Here is a 23,872-nt window from a genome sequence, read left to right as displayed (position 1 = left end):
ACATCTGATAGTATCTTTTCTGTCATGGTATTTTCACTCTTTATAAAAAGTATAGACATTCATTTATTTAAATTTTTACAAAGTCAAGAACCATCACATGGAAAAAATAAGTAACGCTAACGTAAATTCAGCATCTCATCAATATTGAAATGGCTGCAATGGTTAGGTTCTGAGCTTAGCCCTCCCGGAAAACAGCGCACACAGCAGCTGCTGGTTTCCATTTATTAAAACGGGTCTGAGAATCAGGAAGCCGCTCCCTGTGACGACTATTTTTGCAAGAAAAGAGGGCAGAAGGCATGGTGCGAAGAGGGAGTGAGAGACACCCCGGGAAAGAAATGATGCTCTTATCGAACCACGAGGTCGGCCTTGTAAGTAATTCAGAGAACGGTTCTGGGACGAAATCATTTCTGTGCTGCTTAAAGTGTGATTAAGGCGAGACAGTCCCCAATACAAGTATACCCAGATCCACACAGCACAAGACACGAGTGGGGAGTTTGTAAATTATCTGCTAAACTCCAAGGCCAGCCAAGCCAGGTAATTAATCACAGAAGGAGTCTCTTTACAGTGGTGTAAAATGCATCTGGGCAGAACTGCAACCCTGAGCTGTGACAAACATAGGGCAGACCCTCCCAGGAGCATACCTGAAGGCATCCCTTTTGTCTTAATCTTATCTCTTTTGCAAAAAGAATTATTTTGGAAACAACAACAGAACCACTCCTGCCCTCCCTGTAACAACCTACTAACCTCCACTTGTCAAACAAGAAGAAAGTTATCTCCCTCAGGACAAAAGGCATCAGGTGCTGCCTTCATTAAGGGTAACCTAGTGTGATAGCCAGGGAGCCCCGGCGAGCCCTGCTCCCAGGCTGCCAGGAAGGCTCCAGTCCCTCACACCTGCCTTCCTGGTCCTACGTGGCCCATTCAACCCAGCTCCTTCTCTCGTGTGATGGGCCTCCCGCAGGGCCCCACAAACACAATCACTGAACGTGCTGTTAATAATAGTCTTTTCTTTCCTAGCCCTATGCCTCTCATGTATTTTAAAAAAAAAAAAACAATAGTTTTCTTTTAAAAAATATTTTTCCAGGAAATAATGAACAGTAATTGTCATGGACCCAGAACAGACCCTAGAAAAACGCAGACAGGCAAGAATCTGTCAATATAGCAATATTCCAAATATGAAATTCATGGTTTAGGAAGACATAAATAAATAAATAGGAAGGGGCTTCTCAGAGAAGTTTCTTTTGTTTTCCTCCATTTCTTACTGAATTTTGTTTGTGTAAAAAAGTTTTGATTCTAGGATACAAGAGCCAGCCCTGTTGGGACCAATATGAACCATTCATGCCATTAAGCCCTCTAGATAAAAGAGGGAACCGTGATGATCCCAGGGTTGCTCATTATTTTTTATAAAGACAACTATATTTTTAAATAATTTCATTATTTAAACTTCACCTGGCACTTTAGTCTCTCGAAAAATTATTAAGTTAGGCATGAACTAAAGAATAAGCCCATCTGGACTGTAGTTTGGGTTTTAAGTGCTACTCTGCTCTTATATCTTTTTTCTTGGCTTGGCACATCTTTGAGATCCAGTTTTTTGAACAGAATGCTGGGACATCTGTGGTGGGGAAACGAGTCTTCAAGATGAAGAATTCCAGTTCATGTCACAAATTTCACTGGCCAGGTAACAGCATTGCCTTTTCCTTTGTGCTTTTTACTAGTACCCTTATAAGGAAAGTGTTTCTTTCCCAGCACTTGCTCACCAACCACCCCCCCCCCCCGCATGGGGCACTCCACTGACCCTGTTCTGAATACTCTATCCACCCAGGTACTATACCAGGGACCCAGCCCGACTCTGGGCTGGTACCATGACAGGGACAGCACCAATTCGCTCGAGTGTTGCTTGGCTGACGGTGTACGAGTGTGTGTGCTGAGGCCGAGGCTTCCTGCTGACTGAGCCATTGCTCCTGGACACCACCTGCGGGGATGACCCTCTGTTGGCGGTCACTACTAGAGTCTTATGCGGAGCTGGGACCACGTGGGTCCCATTAGCATAGATGGATGGGATGTTGGCATTGCCTGAGTGGAGAGAGAAAGACTGGCGCAAGTCACTGAAGTGGCTGAAGGACTCTGTGTTCCTGGGAACTTTTGGATTGTTGCTCCAGTATCGACTGTTGTAGGTATTGGAAGAGGTCAATGTGTTGTTCTCTGAAGAGGATATCTCGGTGTGAAATGCTTTGGCAGAAGAAGAACATTTAGGTGGAAGATCATCCTCTCTGAAAAGGAATAAAAATAAAGTTGTCATCAGGATTTACTTGAATGTCACCCTACCCTCCTGCCCAGGACTCTTTCGTCTTCTGCTAAGGCCAGTATGTCTGTGAGATACAAACCCTCAGGACAGACCAGACTATCATGAAAGCAAATACATCAGCCCTGGTGGCCTCGGCTCTGACACTCATTCCCTTTGAGACAATGCTCAAGAAAAACGTTCCCTCCGCTTCTCAATAGCCAAGGGTAGAAAAAGTAATGTCAAATCTCTCAGACTATACTTTCCAATATAACTGGAAAAAAAATGTGTGTGAATATATATGTGTGTGTATGTATATATGTATGGGTATCTATCTATCTATCTATATATATATTTTTTTTTTGCTCTAAATAGGAAAACAGACCTTGAAGAACTAAGCTTGTTGTGTAAAGAATTACAAGAGGCTACGATAAGTCACTAATTTAACTTAAGATGTTAACTAATTCATTCAACATTTATTGAGTACCAGGCATTCTACTAGGTGTTTCATGTAAAAAAAAAAAAAAAAAAAAAAAAGACACAGCTCCTATACCCCAGAAGCCTATGGCCAAACATGAGTGCCAATCAAAGCAAGAACATCTCCAAGTCTGAAAGGTTGGACAGGGACGAGAGTCAACTTCTGTGAGAAGGTCTTGAATCAGATCAAGTAATTTAGCAAAGAGGTGGATGTTTGGTGCTGGAAGAGGGTGGAGGCTTGAGCAAAGACCCTGAGGCATGAGCAGCTACTGAACAGACTGGAACACCAGTGACCATGGAAGCGGTGAGAGAGGAGCAGGGAAGCAGGGGAAGGTCAGATCCTGAAGGGCTGTGTGGATCATGCTAAGTAGACTGGAGTCATTAAAGCGTTTTCGACAAGGATATGATGTGGTGCCATGTGAGACAGAGCTTGAACTCCCCTACCCCCACAATATGCCAAGAGTCACTTTCTTTAAAGATGATTTTCACATTGTTTTCTGAAGATGTTCGGACTGAACTGTCTCTCACAGCAAGCCATACTGCTTTGGCCGAGCTGTGCACACAGGTACGGGAATGCTCTTGGGGTGTTCCTTCTAGCTTCTGTTATAAATGCCAATGTCAAACACATTTCCTAAACTAACTTCTCTTCTGTGGCAGTCACCTTAACCCCACCCATCTTGGAACTATGGGAGGTGAAGGAATTCTTCACATGTGTCCTCCTAGTTGGGCACATATTGGACCCTCTTCCCCTTTCACGATCCAGTAAATAAAGCTGAGCAGTATTGTGAGGAAAAGCGATATAATATACGAGAAAATATGACATGGCCACTTGAACTATCTTGGCCATCACAGCCATTGGATTAGCAAAGAAACCTTAGCTGCCAAAATTAATAGAAATACAGACACTGGCCATGTAGGACAAATCGTCTGACACACAAACCTTATTTCATTAGGAATTTCTTCTTCTTCCTCCTCTTTATGTTTGCTTCTCCAGTAAAAGAATGCCCCTAAAATTAGTGCAATGCAAAAAATGATAATAACTGCACCAGTGCCAATGGCTCCAGCTATTAGTCCAACGCTCCTGGGCTGGGCTGCAAAATATATTTAAGGTAGATTTAAAGAACAAAAAAGAGAGAGAGCGAGAGAAAGAGAAATAGCAGCATACACTCATGCAACTTCATAAATAATGTAAGTTTACCACTGAATCGTCTTAAAATGCATGAAATTGCCTAAAGTGTTGCGTCCTTACAAAAGTAAACCCGGGTTAAGTGTCCGCGTCCTCGGTGGCTGGGACTAACACACAGTAGGCTCACAGACACTTGCTGAATGAGCGAACAGTGTAGGACTCACCACTCAGTAGAGCCACACTTAGAGCAGAACAGGCCAGAGATGCTCACCTGTCTGATCTGCCCAGAGGAACCCTGGCAATCAGTGGGATAATGCTCACCTCAGCCCACCCAGGTCACTACTTTTTTAAGTGGAATTCAAATAACCCAGAATTCTCAAATAAACAGAAAATTTCTGCACTGCTTATTTATGACCCAGCCACCTAACAATTAAGCAGCTATAAAGGGATAAGGAGAAAATAAAAGAAGGTCTTGCCGCGGCCATGAGATCATTACAAGTTTTTATAATGTCAATAGTACTATGCAATCACTTGAAGACAAGCGACTGACTTGATTCTAACGACCCTGAGGAGAAAGACATTCTGCCATAAAGATGTCATATTGCTGAGGCTGAAAAGTATACTAATACATTTATAGAACATTTCAATAATTAATAAAACCAAGAGAATTTCTATTTTATCTTCAAACAACCTAAAAACAATTAAGAGAAACTCTTCATTCCCTGGTTTAACAAAGATCTTGGTGTTCCAGAATTTTATATACTTACGTGAAATAACCTGGAGATCCAACAGACAGGTGCTGGTTCCGATGGCATTCGAAGCCACGCATTGGTACAGGCCTGAAGACAGAGCACTGATGTTCCGGATGGTGACTGTCCCCTGGACCTGGTCTGTCACAAAAATCATAATCAAGTGAGCAGGTAGGGGGAAAAATTTTGGAAAACCAAAGAAATCAGCAGGAAACTACAAAGATAAACACTGAAGAGTCATCCATAGCCTTTGCCGAAGAGATTCTCTTGGTTCATGAAAAGACTAAAATCACATCGCATGAAAGACCCGAAGACATGGAGGACTTTCCTAAGTAAGTGCAATCTTACAACTTAATCTGACGATTAGTCTGAGGTCCTAATTGTGGGTAGCCCTTCCTGAGGTAACAGTGGCTAAGGCCTGTCCTAGAGAATCTACGATCAGTAACACCAAATTTCAATTCCAAGAAAATGCAACAACCTAAAGATGAAGCTAAACTCATTACAGTCATGTTCACTTTATACTTGATGGAGAAAACATCCACTCTGTGCTCAAGGGTGTCGATTGTTACTTCCAACAACGATTTTAACTATAAGCCCAGATCTTCCATGAAGCAGACACCAAGATAAGCCAAAGGTTTGGTGGAAGAAATTCTAGTTCAGGAAATGGGAGAGGAAGCTGGGGAGGGTGGGAGAACCTCTGACTGCAATGCAGGTCTGGACCCTGTGAAGGGGAGAGGCAAGGAAGGAGGGCCAGACAGGGAGCATCTCAGATTGCATCATGTTAGGGAAGTCTCCATCAGGCTGCGGGGGAGGCCCTGCGCTAAAATCACCTGTTAGAGGAGTCCCACACCTTGCAGGAATAGGACTGCATTCACAGGCTCACTGTGCCCAGTCACTGGTTGGGAGCAGCCCTGGTGAAACCTGGTCTGGGTGCAAAGCAGTGGTAGATTCTGGAGGAAGCAGTTGGGGCTGTCAACTGTGTTCCCCACAGCAGGGGATGAGCAGTGCATTTTCAAGACCACCACAATGATATTACTCAGAAATGTTTCAGTAGTTCATACTTTATTAATTCATCAACATTAGCATAGATTATTTATTTCTTGTAAATAAAATGCAAATTATAGTAATAATAAAAAACTAAGATTAATAGTTGCTATTACTATGTGCCAAGCATTGGTTAAGCTTTTATAGTATTATCTTAATCTTTACAACGATGCTATGAGGTATTATTACTCATCCCACTGAACAGGTAAGGAGACTGATAAGGTTACACAGCTAGTCACACAAAATGGGAATTAGACAGTGGGCTGTCTTACATCTAAGCTCTAGGCTTCCCTGCCTCCCTCAGGCAGAACATAACACATCCAGTCATCTCAACCACTCAAAATAGCTGCAAATTTAGAAGTGGAAAGCGTCCTGATGGCATGTTTCTGGCACCACGTCCATGTGCTCCTAGGGCAACACCTGGAGCTCCCCCTACCCAGGGCTATTTTTACATGAAACTAACATTATCTTGTTTCTGCTGGCAATCTTCATTTCTATCTAGAGCAAAGGCTGAAGCAGAGAAGATGGGTCAGCAAAAGCAGACCTAACCACAGCAGTGAATGCATTTATTGGTTAAGTCATTTAAGAAATAATTATGTATTGAGCACCTTTCTGGAATTAACTTAAATAAACAAGCCAATGTTTTCTTGCTTTTGTTTCTGGTTCTTAATAGGAACATTTTTTTCTTTTTATTTATTTATTTTTTTAATATTTTATTTATTTATTTGACAGAGAAAGTGAGAGAGCACAAGCAGGGGGAGCAGTAGTAGGAGAGGGAGAAGCAGGCTCCCCGCCGAGCAGGAAGCCCGATGCAGAGCTCTATCCCAGGACCCTGGATCACGACCTGAGCCAAAGGCAGACGCTTAACGACTGAGCCACCCAGGCGCCCCTCTTTTTAAAGATTTTATTTATTTATTCATGAGAGACAGAGAGAGAGAGGGAGAGAGGCAGAGGCAGAGGGAGAAGCAGGCTTCCCACGGAGCAGGGAGCCCGACTTGGGACTCAATCCCAGGACCCCGGGATCACGACCTGAGCTGAAGGCAGAGGCTTAACCAACTGAGCCACCCAGATGCCCCTAATGGGAACATTTAAAGGGTCAAATCCACATTAGATGGGTATCTTATTTATTCAGAACATGACGCTCGAAGAATTTGGACATTTGAATTGTACTGGACACACCAAGTCAATATATTTGGTGGTTACTTTGCACTTGTGTATTATTTCCTTTTCCTTAACAAACAACTCTGAGGGCTACCAATGTGTGAGAGCCTTTCAGTGAATTCACTCAATAGTTGGGCCAGTCTGGGAGGAAATTGTTTTCTCCTCCTGTGTTTTTGACTTGCTTTCCCAGGCCTTCATCAAATGCCCCCTTCAGCACCATGTGTTCTCTAGTGCTGGCACTTAACCCCATTTGGTGTCATTTCTTGCCTACTTGTCTCATTAAAGACAAGAGCCTTCGACACTTGATTTCGGCTCAGGTCATGATCTCAGGGTGGTGGGATTGAGCCCCTCATCGGGCTCTGTGCTCAGTGGGGAGTCTGCCTGAGATTCTCTCTCTCCCTCTGCGTCTCCCCTGCTCTTTCTCTAAAAAAAGGGGGGGAGGGCTGGGTTTGTATTGTTCATCACTGCATCATCATCCTTAGAAGATACCTGGCACACAGGAAGGTGCTCAATACAGGAGTTACCTTCTCTTTAGGGTCTACTGTGTATCATATGTACTGTACTAAGAGTTTTACATCTGTATTATCTACTTGTCAAAATCCTAGGTTTTATATAGAGAACAAACTGAGGGTTACCAGAGGGGAAGTGGGTGGGGGATGGGTGAAATAGGTGAAGGGGATTAAAGAGCACACTTAACCTGATGAGCCCTAGGTGATGAATGGAATTGTTGAATCACTATATTGTACACCTGAAACTAATATAACACTGTATGTTAACTATACCGGAATTCAAATAAAAAGCTAAAAAAAAATCCTGTTTTATATTCCCTACTTTTCAAAGATGAAAAAGCTCAGAGAAGCCACACAATTTGTTCAAGATTACACAGTACAGAAATCTATAAAATCAGGTCTCTCCGTGTCCAAAGCTTATAGGCCCCATACATACACTTGGTTTTCTAGTAAGGCATTTTAAACCACAGTATTCCATAGGGTGCATCGGCAGGATGTTTCCTAACCCTGCAGTGTTACACTGCAGCGAGTGTTAAACTAAGCCGTCTGCCCAACTCCATCTTCAATACATTACCAGATGTAACCAGGCAAGAAAACCATAATCTCTGGGCAACTAGCCCTACAATTCCAAACACTGTGGTGCTGTTTTCCTAAGCCCTGAAATTCTAGGAATTTGATCAGCTCACACCAAACCAGTAATGTTGTTGACCTTTTCACAGAGATAATTCGGGAAACTTTTAACAGCTGAACAAAGCAGCATTCTGACATGTAGAAAGAGGTAAACTTTAAAGATTCTTGCTTTTAAAGGGTTATTTTTCAAAGGTGAAGTCACTGTTCTTCCTTTTATCTCTATCAACACAGACAGCACATGCAGATTGATGGAACAAATTCTTCCTAACTGAGGCTGACATAGCATGCTAGAGCTAACTCAGAATGTAACCAGGGAAGGAGGCACACTGATAAGAGAGGATCAGCCAGAAGCAGGACAGGGCTGTTTGTGTAGTCAAGGCAGAGCGGACGGGAGCCCCTCCTGAGCGAGCACCAGGCTGCTTCCAGCCACAAGCACAGGGCTCTTCCTCAAGTGAAAAGGACTAATTCTTCAACTCAATCTGTCACTTCACTGCGTCTGCTCTGGTGCAGAAGTAATTTGTTGAACTGAAGTTAGAAAACAAATGTTCTTACAATCTTCTTTTAAGGATAGAAACTGTGGAACCACAGTTTGGAAAGCACACATGACATCACAGCCCACGGTCAGTTCACAAGAACTATGCAGTTGGCCTAGGATGCCCTTCAGAATTACAGTGGAATAAATATAAGTGTCCATTTCCACGTCCATCCTTTTTCCTTAGGCCAGAACCATATTTCTGACTGCCTCGGGGATGGTGCGCTGACGGAGAGCATGTGTTCTAGGCTCAGACAGCCTGGGCTGGGATCCGCCCTACCACCTACCAGCTGGTTTCCTCACGTGTGACGCAGAGCTACCGACCTAGCCTCCATATTGTGGGTCACTGTGAGGGGGAAATGAGGTAATACGCACAACAGGCAGAGTATGGTGCCTGATAAAGCTTCGGTATGGGAATGCCGGCGACACTTGGGAAACTTACATATATTTCTGAATCATATGGAAAATCAGTCAAGAAATTGGGAAAATGTTGGATGTCTCCAAATCCCCAACAGATATTAATACTCAGGATCTGAGGTTGAGAGACAGGAATTCCTAAATCATGAATTATTCTATACTTTTATATGACTTATGTACTTTGGAGTAATGAGTGGCCGTAATAATAAACAGTCAATCATTTCTTATATAAAAGTTCCAGAAGTGGGATGCCTGGGTGGCTCAGTTGGTTAAGCGTCTGCCTTCGGCTCAGGTCATGGTCCCAGGGTCCAGGGATGGAGCCCCGCATCCGACTCCCTGCTCAGCAGGGGAGCCTGCTGCTTCCTCTCCCACTCCCCCTGCTTGTGTTCCTTCTACGCTGTCTCTCTGTCAAAAAATAAATAAAATCTTAAAAAAAAAAAGTTCCAGAAATATCCTGTAAGAAAAAAATAATGAATACATGATTTATTGTTATTTGAACCAATTATTAGTACAAAAGTGTATACTTCAATACTATGTAAAAATGATCTCAACCTGATACATTTAATAATTTAAAAATAGTAAAAAAGGGAACAATATCACAAAATAAATGCCAAATTAAAGTCTATTTAAAATTTCAAAGATATCACAAATACTTAATATTTAAACTGTCATTCTAAAAGAAAATTTTAAAACACTATGTAGCATTAAGTGTACTATCCAATAATCTTGATCTTTTTTCATGCCAAATATTCCAGACATAGAAAATTTTATTTCATTTTTGTGTTGATATTTGTTGAATTAAGATGTAGATGAAGAAAGGACAGGGAAAGAATCTGTCCCCATTAAGAGACTATCCAAAGTATCTTTGAGGCACACATTAGGATACATGCTGCTTCCTATTAGCTCTTCTTTTTTATTTAATGATGAAAATATTTTGTCTGTTTGCTCTGCTTTCGCTTCGCCATTGAAACAGATACCACTACTGCCAATTCAGATTTTAAATTCATTTCTGATTTCATGTCAGTGTATTTCCAAACCAACATTCCCAACTTCTTCTCTTTGCATTTCTGCTATTGAAGTATTTACAAAGAACTGAAGTCCACAGCAAATATTCAAACACTGGAAAACAATGATGAACATTACTGGGCAATATGTGAGTAATATAATATTTGGAACCCCCAGTATTAACATTACATAGAATCACACATCAAAATTACCAAGCTAAGGACTTCTTTTGCTTTTAAAACTTGTTATTTCCCAAATACCACTCATATGGCATGTGTATATAAACTTATTAATATTTACTTGCAAGACTGACTCACCATTAGCAACAGACTGGGGCACAACTACACACTTACAACATGGCAACAGCTACAAGCAAGACCGATTAGATCAGATCGTGACTGCTTCTCTCCTACTCACTTCTGTCCAGGTTCCCAGAAATGTTGACTCTGAGTGTTCTTGCTTTTAGTTTGACATCAGCGGATTCTTTTGAATCAATATATCTCTATGTTGACTGTTAAGCTTTAATTCTCAAAGAATAGTACTTAGTGCTCAAGAAATGTTACCTTTTATCATTATCTTGGCCCCCAGAGGACCACTAACTCACTCACTACCTTCCTTAAGCAAATCTCTAAGTATTCCTTCTCTGAGTTAATACAGTTGTTATTCATTCAATGGGCCTAAGACAGAAATGAGTTAACTCCGACTCTTCTCCGAGTCCCATGTCTTGTTGATTTTTTGTCTTCAGTCTCTCCTGAATCCTACCCCCCACATCTCCCCGTCCCTTCTCCATCCCCATCACAAGGGCCTTAGTTCCAGTCCTCTTCCTTTCATGAAGGAGCTATTATCAAAGTCTCACATCTATGACCAGGCTATCAATCTCACACCCTGACTGCAGCAGCTGTTTCTAAAATGCAGATCTGGATATCTTTTCTTGCTTTATAAATGCCTGGGAACACCCACAGTCTCAAAGACAACGTCCAACCTCCCTGAATGCTTTACAATGCCTTTCACAATCTGGATCTGAACTTTCCAACCTCCTCCCTCACCAAACCCTCATGAATCTTTATGTCAGCTTCATATATTTTTCTCACTTAAAAGCATCAAACTTTTACATTTGTAAGATTTTGTATGCATGACTCCCTCTACTAATAATATCCCCTTTTACCTGGTAAAACTTCTACTCATCCTTTAAGATGCATTTCTGTTCAGGAAACTCTTTCCCTATAAAGTTCTTCCTAGACTCTTTGGGGGAGAAAAAAGTTAACAGTAAACACTTTTATAGCATCTGATATTCAATAGTACTAAAATTATCTGTCTATCTCTGTCTCCCCCATTAAACCATGAACTCTAGAAAAAAGATATGTCTCTATGTTTCTATTTCTCTACTTTCCCAAACACCCTACCCTTAAGTAGTTACACAGAATAAGGGTTGTGTCTGTGTGTACATATGCATACCCAGGCACACATACACTCAAAGAATGGACAACTGTATAAACAAACCAATATAGCTGTGACAATTACTGGTATTTAATTTTTAAAGAGGGAGGACTGAACATTGCACGGGGCCTGCTTCTTTATGTCAGAGGGCAAAAACAAAGAGGAAAAGTTTGCCTTCAGTCAGAATAACATCTTGATAAGGAGGAAATAAGTACCTATTTATTCAGCAGCTGAAGTGCATGAGAACTATTTTACTCCCCATGAAAGAATTATGGAAACACTCACTGGGAAGGGAATCAGCAGTGGCAATTCAAGGAGAATCAAGATTCCTGAGGCTTCAAATGTGGCAAAAGAATGGGAGTGCTTTCTATGTAGACCCTGGACAAACTTGGTAACATGACAGTGTTGGACTACAGTAATGTGTGAGACACTCTCCTGCTCCATCTAAGTTCTCCATACTAAGTTCTCCAGAGTTCTCAAGCAAGCAGCAAGCAGGAGAGTTAATCACCTCTCCTCACTGTATTAAATTATGAAAGGATAAGGACAACGGATGATTCCTTAGGAACAATGAAGGAAAAAGGCATGATTAAAAAAAAAAAAAAAACCACACTGAAATAATCAGTAGACAGTATGGAGAAAGGGCAAAAGAAAAAGCTTGGTAGATAAAAAACATAAAATATTAGAAATTAATCAAACTATATCCATTATCACAATTCACATAAATGGATCCAATCAATTAAAGAACGAGGCTCTCAGATTGTAGACTGAAAACCAAATTAAATCCAAACACATGCTGCTTACAAGCAATACACCTAAAACTTAAAACATGGAAACCTGAAAGTAAATGAACCATAAAATAGAAACATACCAGCAAAAATTAACCAAAGAAACCTACTGTAGGAATTTTAATAACAATTAAAATAAGGCAAAAATGCATATTAAGCATAGAAAATCAGGGCGATACAACAATCTGTAAGCAGATAATGACAAATACTGAGGGTACGTAAAAAAAAATTGGCAATAACTGCAAGGACAAAGTGACAAATCCACAATCCTACTGTGTGACTTTTAAACACATCTCTCTCATGAAATAATAACTAAAACAGATAAAATGTTGGTGAAGATAAAGAATATTTGAATAATACAATTAACAAGTTTCTCATTATATACACAGCCATACCTTGTTTTACTGTACTTCACAGATAACTGAATTTTTTACAAATTGATGGACTGTGGCAACCTTGGGTTGAACAAGTATATTGGTACCATTCTCCAAGAGCATCCACTCACTTTGTGTCTCTGTGTCACCTTGTGGTAATTCTCACAATATTTCAAACTTTTTCATTATTATTATATTGGTTATGGTGACCTTTGATGTTACTCTTGTAATTGTTTGGGGGTGCCATGAAATGCACCCATATAAGACAGTAAACTTAATGGACAAAGGTTTTGTGTGTGTTGACTGCTCCAGTGACTGGCCATTCTCCCATCTCTCTCCCTCACCCCAGGTCTCCTTCTTCCCTGAGACAGGCTAATTAATAACCCTACTATGGCTTCTAAGTGTTCAAGTGAAAGGAAGAGCCACACATCTCTACTTTAAGTCAAAAGCTAGAAATGATTAAGCTTAGTGAAAAAGGCATGTTGAAAGCCGAGACAGGTCAAAAGTTAGGCCTCTTGCACCAAACAGTCAGCCAAGCTGTTTGTAAATACAAAGGGAAAACTCTTGGGGGAAATTATAAGTGCTACTCCAGTGAACAAATGAGTGACAAGAAAGCAAAACAGCTTTACTGCTGATACTGAGAAAGTTTTAGTGGTCTGGATAGAAGATCAAACCAGCAATAACATTCCCTTAAGCCAAAGCCTAATCCAGAGCAGGGCTCTAACTCTCTTCAATTCTAGGAAGGCTGAGAGAGGTGAGGAAGTTGCAGAAGAAAAGTCGGAAGTTAGCAGAGGTGGGTTCATGAGGTTTAAGGAAAGAAGCTGTCCCCATAACATGAAAGTGTAAAGGGAAGCAGCAGGTGCTGATGGAGAAGCTGCAGCAAGTATTCCAGAAGATCTAGCTCAGATAATTCATGACGGTGGCCACACTAAACAACAGATTTTCAATGTAGTCAAAATAGTCTTCTACTGGAAGAAGATGCCAGTTAGGACTTTCATAAATAGAAGTCAATGCCTGGCTTCAAAGCTTCAAAGGACAAGCTGACTCTTTGGTTAGGGGCTAATGCAGCTGGTGACTTGAAGTTGAAACCAATGCTCATTCACATTCTGAAAATAGCGCCCTTAGGAATTATCCTAAATCTACTCTGCCTGTGCTCTATAAAGGGAACAACAAAGCCTAGATGATAGCACATCTGTTTACAACATGGTTTACTGAGTATTTTAAGCCCACTGTTGAGACCTACTGCTCAGAAAAAAAAAGATTCCTTTCAAAATATCACTGCTTGGGGAGCCTGGGTGGCTCAGTCATTAAGCGTCTGCCTTCAGCTCAGGTCATGATCCCAGCGTCCTGGGATCGAGCCCCACATCAGGCTCCCTGCTCCGCGGGAAGCCTGCTTCTCCCTCTCCCACTCTCTCTACTTGTGTTCCCTCTCTCGCTGTGTCTCTCTCTGTCAAAAAATATATATATATATATATATATCACTGCTCACTGACAATGTATCTGGTCATCCAAGAGCTCTGATGGAGATAGACAACATGGTTAATGTTGTTTCTGTGCCTGCTAATACAACATCCATTCTGCCAACCATGGATTAAGGAGCACTTTTGACTTTCAAGTCTTACTATTTAAGAAATACATTTCATAAGGCTGTAGCTGCCATAGGTAGTCATTCCTCTGATGGATCTGAGTCTGGAAAGGACTCACCATTCTAGAAGCCATTAAAAACATTCGTGATTCCTAGGAAGAAGTCAAATAGCTTAACAGAAGTTTAAAAGAAGTTGAGTCCAACCCTCACGGACGACTTTGAGGGGTTCAAGACCCCAGTGGAGGAAGTAAGTACAGAGGTGGTAGAATTAGAAGTGGAGCTGAAGATGTGACTGAACTGGGGCAATCTCATGATAGAATTCTTAAAGGATAAGCAGCTGCTTCCTATGGATCAGCAAAGAAAGTGGTTTCTTGAGATAGAATCTACCCCTGGCGAAGATGCTATGAAGACTGTTGAAACAATGACAAAGGATTCAGAATATGACATAAACTTACATGACATAACAGTGGCAGGGTTTGAGAGAACTGATTCCAATTTTGAAGGAAGTTCTACTGTGGGTAAAATGCTATCAAAAGAGCATCACATGCTACAAAGACAGCATTCATGAAAGGAAGAGTCGATCATTGTGGCTAACTTCATTGTTGTCTTATCGTGAGAAATTGCCACAGCCACACTAACCCTCAACCGCCATCCTCATCAGTCAGCAGCCATCAAGTCGGAGCCAAGACCTTCCAAAAGCAAAATGATAGTAACTCACTGAAAGCTCAGATGATGGCTGGCATATTTTAGAAATAAAGTACTTTTAAATTAAGGTACATACATTGTTTTTTTAGAGATAATGCTATTGCACACTTGACAGACTACAGTATAATGCAAACATAACTTTTACATGCACTGGGAAACCAAAGAATTCACTTGACCCATTTTACTATGGTATTTGCTTTATTATGGTGGTCTGCAACTACACCCACAATATCTGTGAGGTGTGCCTGTATCTCCATCCTAGCACCTGTAACTGGACATCATAGCTCTTACTATCCTCTGCTTCGCTTGCTCCACTCAAAAACACACTGGCCTCTTTGCTGTTCATCCAAAACATGAGGCGCACTCTGGCCTCAGGGCTTTCAGATGGCTGTTCCCTCTGCCTGGAATAGTCTCCAGCCCCCATATTCACAAAGCTCATTCTTTCATCATTTTTACATCATTTTTAGAGTATCATCCTCTTGGTGAGATTTACCCTAAGCACTTTATTCAACATTGCAGCAGAACTCATGCCCCAACGAATCCATTTTACCTTCCTCCACGTTTCCCCCCAGAAGGCATCATATGGTAATAAACTGCGATTTACTGATTCATTACATTCAGTCTCCACCCACTAGAAAGTAGGTTCTTGATATCAAGGAAAGAAGTATTTCTGTTCTGTTTTCCACTGTATCTCCAGCAGCTAGAACAGTGTCTGGAACCTAGTAGGTGTCTACCATATATTTGTTGAATGAATAAATGAACAACAGAATTCATATCAGTATACAAAAGTATAAAATCGAAAGCTTGATTTAACAAGATTGATCCAAAAAATAAAGATGAAAAAGCATAAATAAACAGAATTAATAATGAAAAAGGGAATATAACAGTTTTAAAATATACAAGAAAATAATACTAATGATAATAGAAATGTTAGTATTTATTAAATGCTTATTCATGCCAAATGCTGTTCCAAAGGTTTTACACGTGTTTTCATTTAATCTTTATTCCACCCTGTGAGGGAATTAGTATTATTGTGTTCATTTTGTATGTAAGAAAACTAAGGCACAAGGTCACATAACCAGTCATCCCCGGAGCCAGGATTCCAAATCACGTCCTCTGACTCCAGAACCTGCACTCTTAAATACACTCTCCTGACTTCATAGAATATATGAACAACTTGATGCCAATATGTATAAACTCAGACAAAAAAAGATGTTTTCTAGAAAAATGGAGAAGAGGGGTGCCTGGGTGGCTCAACCGGTTAAGCGTCTGCCTTTGGCTGAGGTCATGATCTCAGGGTCCCGGGATCGAGCCCTAGATGGGGCTCCCTGCTCAGTGGGGGGTCTGTTTCTCCCTCTCTCCTTCCCCTCCCCAGCCACGCATGCACTCTTTTTCTCTCTCTCAAATAAATAAAATCTTAAAGAAAAAAAAATAGAGAAGATACAGAAAATCTAAGTAAACTTATATCACTAGAAAAATATCTACCAACAGTAGTCAGTAGTCAAAAAGCTACCAACAAAATATAACAGCAAGGCAAAGCTTTTATAGGCAAATTTACAAAATCATCAAATAATCTCCATCTTATTCATACTATATCAGAGTATAGAAAAAGAGAGAAAACTGCCTAACTCATTTTATGAGACCCTTATATAATCTGAAACTAAAATTGAACCAGGGCAATGGAAGACAGAAAAAAAAAAAAAACCAACCATAAGCCATTCTCACTTATGATCACAAATGCAAAAATTCTATTAAAATGTTAGCATACCGAATGGAGTTTATCAAAAAATAATCACAATCATATAGACTTTATTCCAGAAATGCAAGGATATTTAACATTAGAAAATATATTAATGGGGGCACCTGGGTGGCTCAGTCGTTAAGCGTCTGCCTTCGGCTCAGGTCATGATCCCAGAGTCCTGGGATCAAGCCCCGCATCGGGCTCCCTGCTTGGTGGGAAGCCTGCTTCTCACTCTCCCACTCCCCCTGCTTGTGTTCCCTCTCTCGCTGTGTCTCTCTCTGTCAAATAAATAAATAAAATCTTTAAAAAAAAAAAAAAGAAAAAGAAAATATATTAATGTCATTCACTCATTGGCATTTTGGGCCAGATAATTCTTTTTTTTTTTTCTCAGATTTTATTTATTTGAGAGAAAGAGAACGAGTTGGGGGGGAGGGTAGAGCAGAGGGAGAGGGAAAGCAGACTGTGCTGAGCATGGAGCCAGAAATAGGGCTCAATCTCACAACCCGTGAGGTCGTGATCTGAACTGAAATCAAGAGCTGGATGCTCAACTGACTGAGCCACCCAGGTGCCCCATGGGCCAGATAATTCTTTATTGTGGTGGCATCCCTAGCCCCTACCCACTAGCTGCTGGTAGCACCCCCTTGTATCAGTTGTGGTAACCAAAAATGTCTCCATATACTGCCAAATACAATTGCCCCGGTTGCGAGCCAATGAGGCAGGTGTTGGTGAACTGAGACACAGGCCCAGACACTCAATGAAACCTGAGCCAGTTGTGCAGACCTCAGAAGCACGGCCCAAACAGCACTTCATATTTCCTAAGAACAAAGACATTCCTTACATAATCGCAGTACAAGTTCCAAAGTGAAGAAATTTAACATCAATACGGTAGTATTATCCCATCTACAGTGTACACTCAGATTCCATCAGCTGTACCAGTAACGTCCTTTATGGCTCTTTCTTCCCCCGGCCAGATTCTCATCCAGGATTCTGCACTGTATTTTCTTAACTCCTTAGTCTCTTTCAATCTGAAACAGTTTTGTCTTCAGTGCCGTTTGATGCTTCCTCATGACTGGATTCAGATTAGGTGTTTGTGACACAGAATACCACAGAAATGATGCTGTGTCCTTCTCAAGGCACACATATATTAGTAGGCACAGGATATCAGTTTCTAACAGTATTGGTAATGTTCACTTTGATCACTCGGTTAAAGTGGTATCAACCAGGTCTCTCCATTATAAAGTTCTTATAATTAATAAGGAATATGTAGGGGCACACTTTGGAACTATGTAAATATCTAGTTCCTCATCAAACTTTTGCCCACTATTTTGACACCAATGGTGATTTTCAATCTCCACTGTTCCTTCTACAAACATCAGTTGTCATTCTAACTAAGAAAACACATTTCCTTCTCTCCCATTTATTTATGCATATCAGCAAGGATTCGGGGATTTTCATTTTATTCAATAGATTATATATTTATTTTAATTTTCAAATTGTCCCAGATTTGGCCAGAAGGAGCTCCTTCAAGCTAGCCCCTACACATAAGGACAATTCTAATCCCCAAATATTATGCCCCTGTCACTAATTTGACTTCTAGAGTGCCCTTCCCTGATGTCAAATATTCTTTTCTCAGAGAATACATCTTGAGTTTATATTAAACACCTGCAACCATATTAGTAAAGTGTTTTTAAAATCTGTTATTTTGGTATTATATACTATTTTGAGATCTCTTTATTAATATCAGTACCAAGAGGTAAATTTAAATAAAAAATCTGATTCACTTAATGTGCATTATTATGATAAAGGAAGTTATTCAAAGTAATTCTGATAACTAATCCAGAGTTTGAATTACAAAAGCCAAACATTTTCTTCTTTAGCATTCAAGTTCACTTTCCTACCTAAAGTACTAAAAAATATTTAAGTTGCAAAGAAGATACCAAAAAACTTGACTGATACCGACAAAGAGATGTGATAGGCTCTTTCTACAATGTATTTCTCAACTTACATACAAACAACCACTCTTAGCATTCATTTGTAATTCCAAACTCAGCCCAATATTTCACAGAAATGTTTTTAATATGAATCATAGAATCTCAGTGCTGATACAAAGAACCTTGTAAATGATTATTTAATCCCCTTATTTTAAAAAAAGGCTACACAGGCCCAGAGAGGTAAACTGTCACTGAAATACATACTGGAAAAATCTGGAATTTAAATATGGTTTTCAGGATTTTAACACAAGAGCTAGATTAAACATGCCACTTACATGTAAATAGTGAGATTAACAAGTTAGTTCACAAAAAAAGCTATTTACCCCACAGTGTGGCTGAAACATTTAGCAATTTAGCAATCCATGGGGAACAACGGTATTGCAGTCATCATTACCAGAGTAAGCCAAAAGTTATTATGCCCCTGTCACTGAGAAGTTTTTTTAAATAATTAATTTTGGGCTGAGTAAATTAAAAAATGATGGAAAGGTCCATTAATATTTCTGTTGGGATTCTTACAGAAAATTTACAGGCTCTTACAGGACTGGTGGCCCTGGTTCTTTCACATGCTACCTTTACCACACAAGTTAGGACTTTGCGTTTCGATGACAGCCGTCGACCATCAATACGATTCAAGCTTATCAGCCATAATTCAGGTTGTTTGGGACCCCCCTTCGTTAACTGCCGACTCTTTAACTTAAGATTTATACACCTGCCCTGAGAATGCTACCAGAAACATAACCTGTATCACGTGATGATGCAACACTCAAGGCCACTAAATTTTATTTTCTTGGAATAGAAGATTTTATATATAATTCTATAATTTTCCCTCATTCTATTTTATCAGTTTTCCTCAAATTTTCTAGAGTATTTCCTTTATTAACCAATTTAAATCGCTGGATTTACATGTAGAAAATCATCGATGACACTCATGTCTCCTCCTTCTTTACCTGTTTGCTGTGATCAACTCCTGGTTCTCCCATGATCTGAGGTCTTTTCCTGTTCTCTTTCCCATCTTCTTCCTCTAACTAGACTTGAGGCTGAAAACAGGATGACTGACCCCCCATGATCATGCTGATGTTTCTCATACTAAAAGAGACAACTGTGCCTCAAGAAGAAAGTGGCTTCTCAGTTATAAACTTCAAGGATTGATCTTACAGTTAACAATACAAAGAAGGTACCATTTAGCTATTTTAAATCTTCACATTATGTAATAGAATGGAATTTCCATACATAGTTACCACTGGATGAGATACATAAAGGCAGCACATGAGAGAGAAAATGTTTTATTCTCTTTAAAGTTGAAAACGCAAAATGATTTAGATAGCTTTTTCAGCAGTTACAAATACCGTGTGTTATTTTCAAAATCGATTAAACTTAATTACTTCATGAGTCTTAGAATTTTAATTTGGCATGGTAACTGATCAAATGGGTAAAGCAACACCATACATACCCTGAGTGGCTGTTGGAGGTAGTTTGAGGGTATTGTCTAACTTCTCCCAAAGGTAAGTTGGCTGAGGGATGCCTTCCTCTGAGCTGCAGAGCAGGATGACATCGCTGCCGATATCCTGGGATCCTTGGATTTGGCAGTGTGGGGCAGAAGGGGGAACTATAATAGGAAGAGTAAGGAATAAAGATGCATTTACTATAAGCCGACTGATGACGGAGAGAACATCAAAATTCAGGGCGCTGGAACCTCAGAGAACAATGTTTGTAGGACACATACCAGAAGACTACCTCATGAGGGAAGACTGTGGCTTGTCAGGTACTATTCACCGGGCTTGGGCACAGGTGCAGAACCCCCAACTTCAGCTCGCAGGGGGCAAACATGTAAAAGGGGCTACACCCTTTCATTCTATTTTCAAGGAATCTTATGGTCTTGGTTTCACTCTCCTTCCTCTAAAGAAGAATGTTTAAGGTCTTTATGCCCACAGATGGCCTTCAGAGACATTAGTGAGCACACACATGTATGCAGCAGCATGATTCACAGAGGCCAAAGGATGGAAACAGCCCAAGTGTCCATGGATGGACGAACAGATAAACAAAATGTGGTACATACATACTATGAAATATTATTCAGCCTTGAAGAGGAAGGGGATTCTGACACATACTACAGCGTGGATGAACCTTGAGAATATTATGCTAAGTGAAATAAGGCGGTCGTAAAAAAAGAATTATTCTACTTCTGTAAGGCACCTAGAGTAGTCAAATCCACAGAAACAGAAAATAAAAAAGTGGTTACCCACGGCTGGTAGGAGAAGGAAACATTGTTTAATGAGCACAAAGTTTTAGTTTTGCAAGATGAAAAGAGTGCTGGAGAATGGCTGCACAGCAATGTGAATGCACCTAACACCACAGAACCGTACACTTAAAAACTGGCCAAGATGGCAAGTTTCATGTTGTGTGTATTTTACCACAATTAAAAAATATTTTTAATTCCTGAAAGAAGCCACTTTTAGAAAAGATATTTCAAGGAAGAGCAACCACTGACCCGGGCAGCTACTCTCTGAACAAGGTTCTTTGTTACTTTACAAACAAAAACCAGATAGGCCTAATTTATACTATTCTGCTTTGTAGTGGGGGAAGTTAGAGTGAGGTTCATGTATGTCTACTGCTTGGTTGTAACTCAGTGGACATGTTAAGGCAGATAAGGACACAAAGGACATGAAATAAAAAATTACCCAAAAAGGGCAGTAAAGGAAGAAGGTGGTGCTCTGCAGTAAGAATGCAAGCAAATAAAAATATAAACTAAGCCCACAGCTTGGAGTCTCATGCTGGGGTACATAAAAAGTAAAGTTTAAATCCAAGTGATGATGTACTTGCTAATGACTTTTCAACAAATGTGTTCAACCTTTCAAAAATGAATGTATGAATGCATAACAGGTAAGTGCAGTAGACAGAGGAACCGGGAAAGAAAGCGGGTGGGGGCAGAGAGAACGATGAAAGGGTGTAAGGTAGGAAAAGTAAAAAATCTCAGAGAATCATAATTGCTCTGATGGGGTAAACCAATCTCCTCAATTACTGCTTTCATCAGTGCCACCATGATGCTGTCAAGGAAACCCAAAATAATTCTTTGAAGGTAGTAGTAACTATAAGATAAATTAAGGCACTTTTTTTCTTCCTTTAAAAATTGAAAAAATAAACTTAGATACTGTGGGAAGATAGTACCTAACTTAGAGGTATAAACGTCAGAAAAACATTGAAATTCCATCAGTACTCTGTATTCAGGACCCAAGTATTTTTAGATCTCCATATTTAATAAAAATCTCTGTGTAATTAAACATTCTATATAATATAAATATACAATATATAAAATATAATGTAACATACATGATATAAAAATAATATAATTAAAAATTCTACGATTTTAACCATATTACAGTATTTCTAGGATAGAAATCCCCAACCTGGTCCTTAGTTTTCTTATTTTGTTTGAAGACTAGGAAAACAAGGCACCAAGGAGCATATTGTCACCCAAAGAGGGAAAATGGCAAAAAGCCCCAGTACTGCTATTCTCAAATAACTCAACAATGGGAGGGAAACGGAAGGGCAAAATTTGCCAAGGAATAAGGGAGTAGATTCTGAGACGTGAATAGGTTGGAGGACAATCAACAGCATCAGCCTTCTCTACCACAAGTATGCATTTAGGAGGCAATGGACTTAATTTAGTATGAGATAGTCTAACTATACCGTATAATGGGAGAAGGACCTGGTTGAGACAAGAGATCTACATTTTAATCTTAGCTTTATTGTTCATTGTCTATGCCACCTTGAAAAAGACCCTAAATCTGTATGGTCTCAGTACTAAGACCAAATAACTTATCATTCTTAGACTTTTCAGAGTAAAAGGAGGTCTTACTGAAATTATACCAGGACATTAGGTCTAAGCCGAGAACTGTGGGGAGCCTACTCAGTGTTACGTAGACATGAAATAATCATTTTCTTCTCACGTGTGCTGAAACTTCTACTTCATACTCGGAATAAATGATTCTTGATTTAACTTGCTCTCAACGATAAGTCCTATCCCATAAACGCTGGAGAAAAGCGAGAGGCCACTTGTGATAGTATTTTACACCCTTTCTCCACTTTCAGAACAAATCATTTAGGAAGCTTTAGAGAGCCACCAGAAGTGGAGAAACGGATGTGAAGATTATGTGTAAAAAGCAGAGAGAAGCAGAGTCCAAACAGGGCAGACAGGAGAGGAAACCAGAAAAGGACATGATCAGAGCAAGTGTGTAGAAAGATGGGCAGAAATAAATATGCTCAAGAGAAAAGTCGTATCATAAACAAAGCCAAGATGCCTGGAACATCCTGTCACTCACCTAAAACTGTGAGACCGGTGACCCCAATGTTTCTGCCCCCTCTGTCTGGAAGGTTATTGACCAAACACTGGTAGGTGCCTGTATCTGACAGTTGAGTGTTATTAATGAAGACAGAGACGTTGGTGGCTGGCATGGTGCCTGTAAATCCTACCCTACCATGGAACCGGGGGGCACCATCAAACATCTGTCCACCCTGATACAGAATGACCTGAAAAAGAAAGCAAATAAATAAATAAGCCACTACACCCCCTTCTAGACACATAGCACATAACAATAACTAACTGGTAGATAGTAGACTGCACCAAACATTGGAATATTGTATTTCTCATCTTATAGCTGTCACCCGCTTTTTACTATAGCACCGTGCATAGGTATATTCTGGGATTTTAAATTCTCATATCCCAAGTTGGAATAACACTGTTCCCTTGACTAAGTCATCACAATATAGATAATGTCTTGAATGCAATCTTACTATCAGCCCGTAAATATTTTTATTCAAATAATTCCAAAATAAAAAGTTTAAAAAATCAGCACTGCCATTCTCATGCTTACTAGGGTGACAAAATGATAGATCATAGTCATAGCCTGAATATAAATGAATGTCATAAAAGGGAAGAAGAGTTGTAGGTCTATGACTCTTCTTTCGTCAATTTCTATTATCAAAGTTAACTATTCATGAGACAGGACTCAGGATGGTGTTACAAAAAGCCTTGTGGGCTGAGAATGAAAACTTGGTTCTATTTCAGCTCTATCTGTAAATGTTTGAGTAACTACAGTCAAGTCTTTCCTTGCCTCCTGAAATGATAAGGTTGAATAAAATGATCTCAAAGGCTCAGTCTAATTATAATAAATTCCATGGTTTGAAGAAACAAAAAAAGCTCCTATTAAATATACATATTTGAATTCATATCAGAAAATTTAGCTTATCAGATATTTTTAGGCAGTAATAAGCTTACAGAAGCAGTAAAGCTTCATAACAGTAATAAATTATCTTTGGGAATAAAGGT

At 40.0% G+C, this 23,872-nt stretch overlaps 1 protein-coding gene across 5 annotated transcripts in view; it reads right to left on the bottom strand.

Annotated features, from left to right (window-relative positions):
• Positions 1 to 1,040: 1,040 nt before the first annotated feature.
• IGSF11 (immunoglobulin superfamily member 11) overlaps positions 1,041 to 23,872 on the bottom strand; it is a 198,284-nt gene continuing 175,452 nt past the window's right edge. For 3 of the 5 annotated variants that reach the window (XM_081833617.1, XM_031024937.2, XM_081833621.1), the window contains 5 exons: positions 22,866 to 23,073; positions 19,997 to 20,152; positions 4,649 to 4,771; positions 3,696 to 3,846; positions 1,041 to 2,267 (listed from right to left, as the gene is read on the bottom strand). In XM_081833617.1, coding sequence (XP_081689743.1) covers positions 1,823 to 2,267; positions 3,696 to 3,846; positions 4,649 to 4,771; positions 19,997 to 20,152; positions 22,866 to 23,073 — 1,083 coding nt within the window. In that variant the 3' untranslated portion in view covers positions 1,041 to 1,822. The remainder of the gene's footprint in view (positions 2,268 to 3,695; positions 3,847 to 4,648; positions 4,772 to 19,996; positions 20,153 to 22,865; positions 23,074 to 23,872) is intronic. The other 2 variants (XM_031024938.2, XM_081833635.1) reach the window with 2 other exon arrangements.

This window comes from Leptonychotes weddellii, chromosome 1, assembly GCF_054177405.1.
Source record: "Leptonychotes weddellii isolate Sample4059 chromosome 1, ASM5417740v2, whole genome shotgun sequence".
Taxonomy (NCBI): domain Eukaryota; kingdom Metazoa; phylum Chordata; class Mammalia; order Carnivora; family Phocidae; genus Leptonychotes; species Leptonychotes weddellii.
Note: the sequence above shows the minus strand (reverse complement) of the source record. Positions and strands in the feature narration are given on the sequence as shown.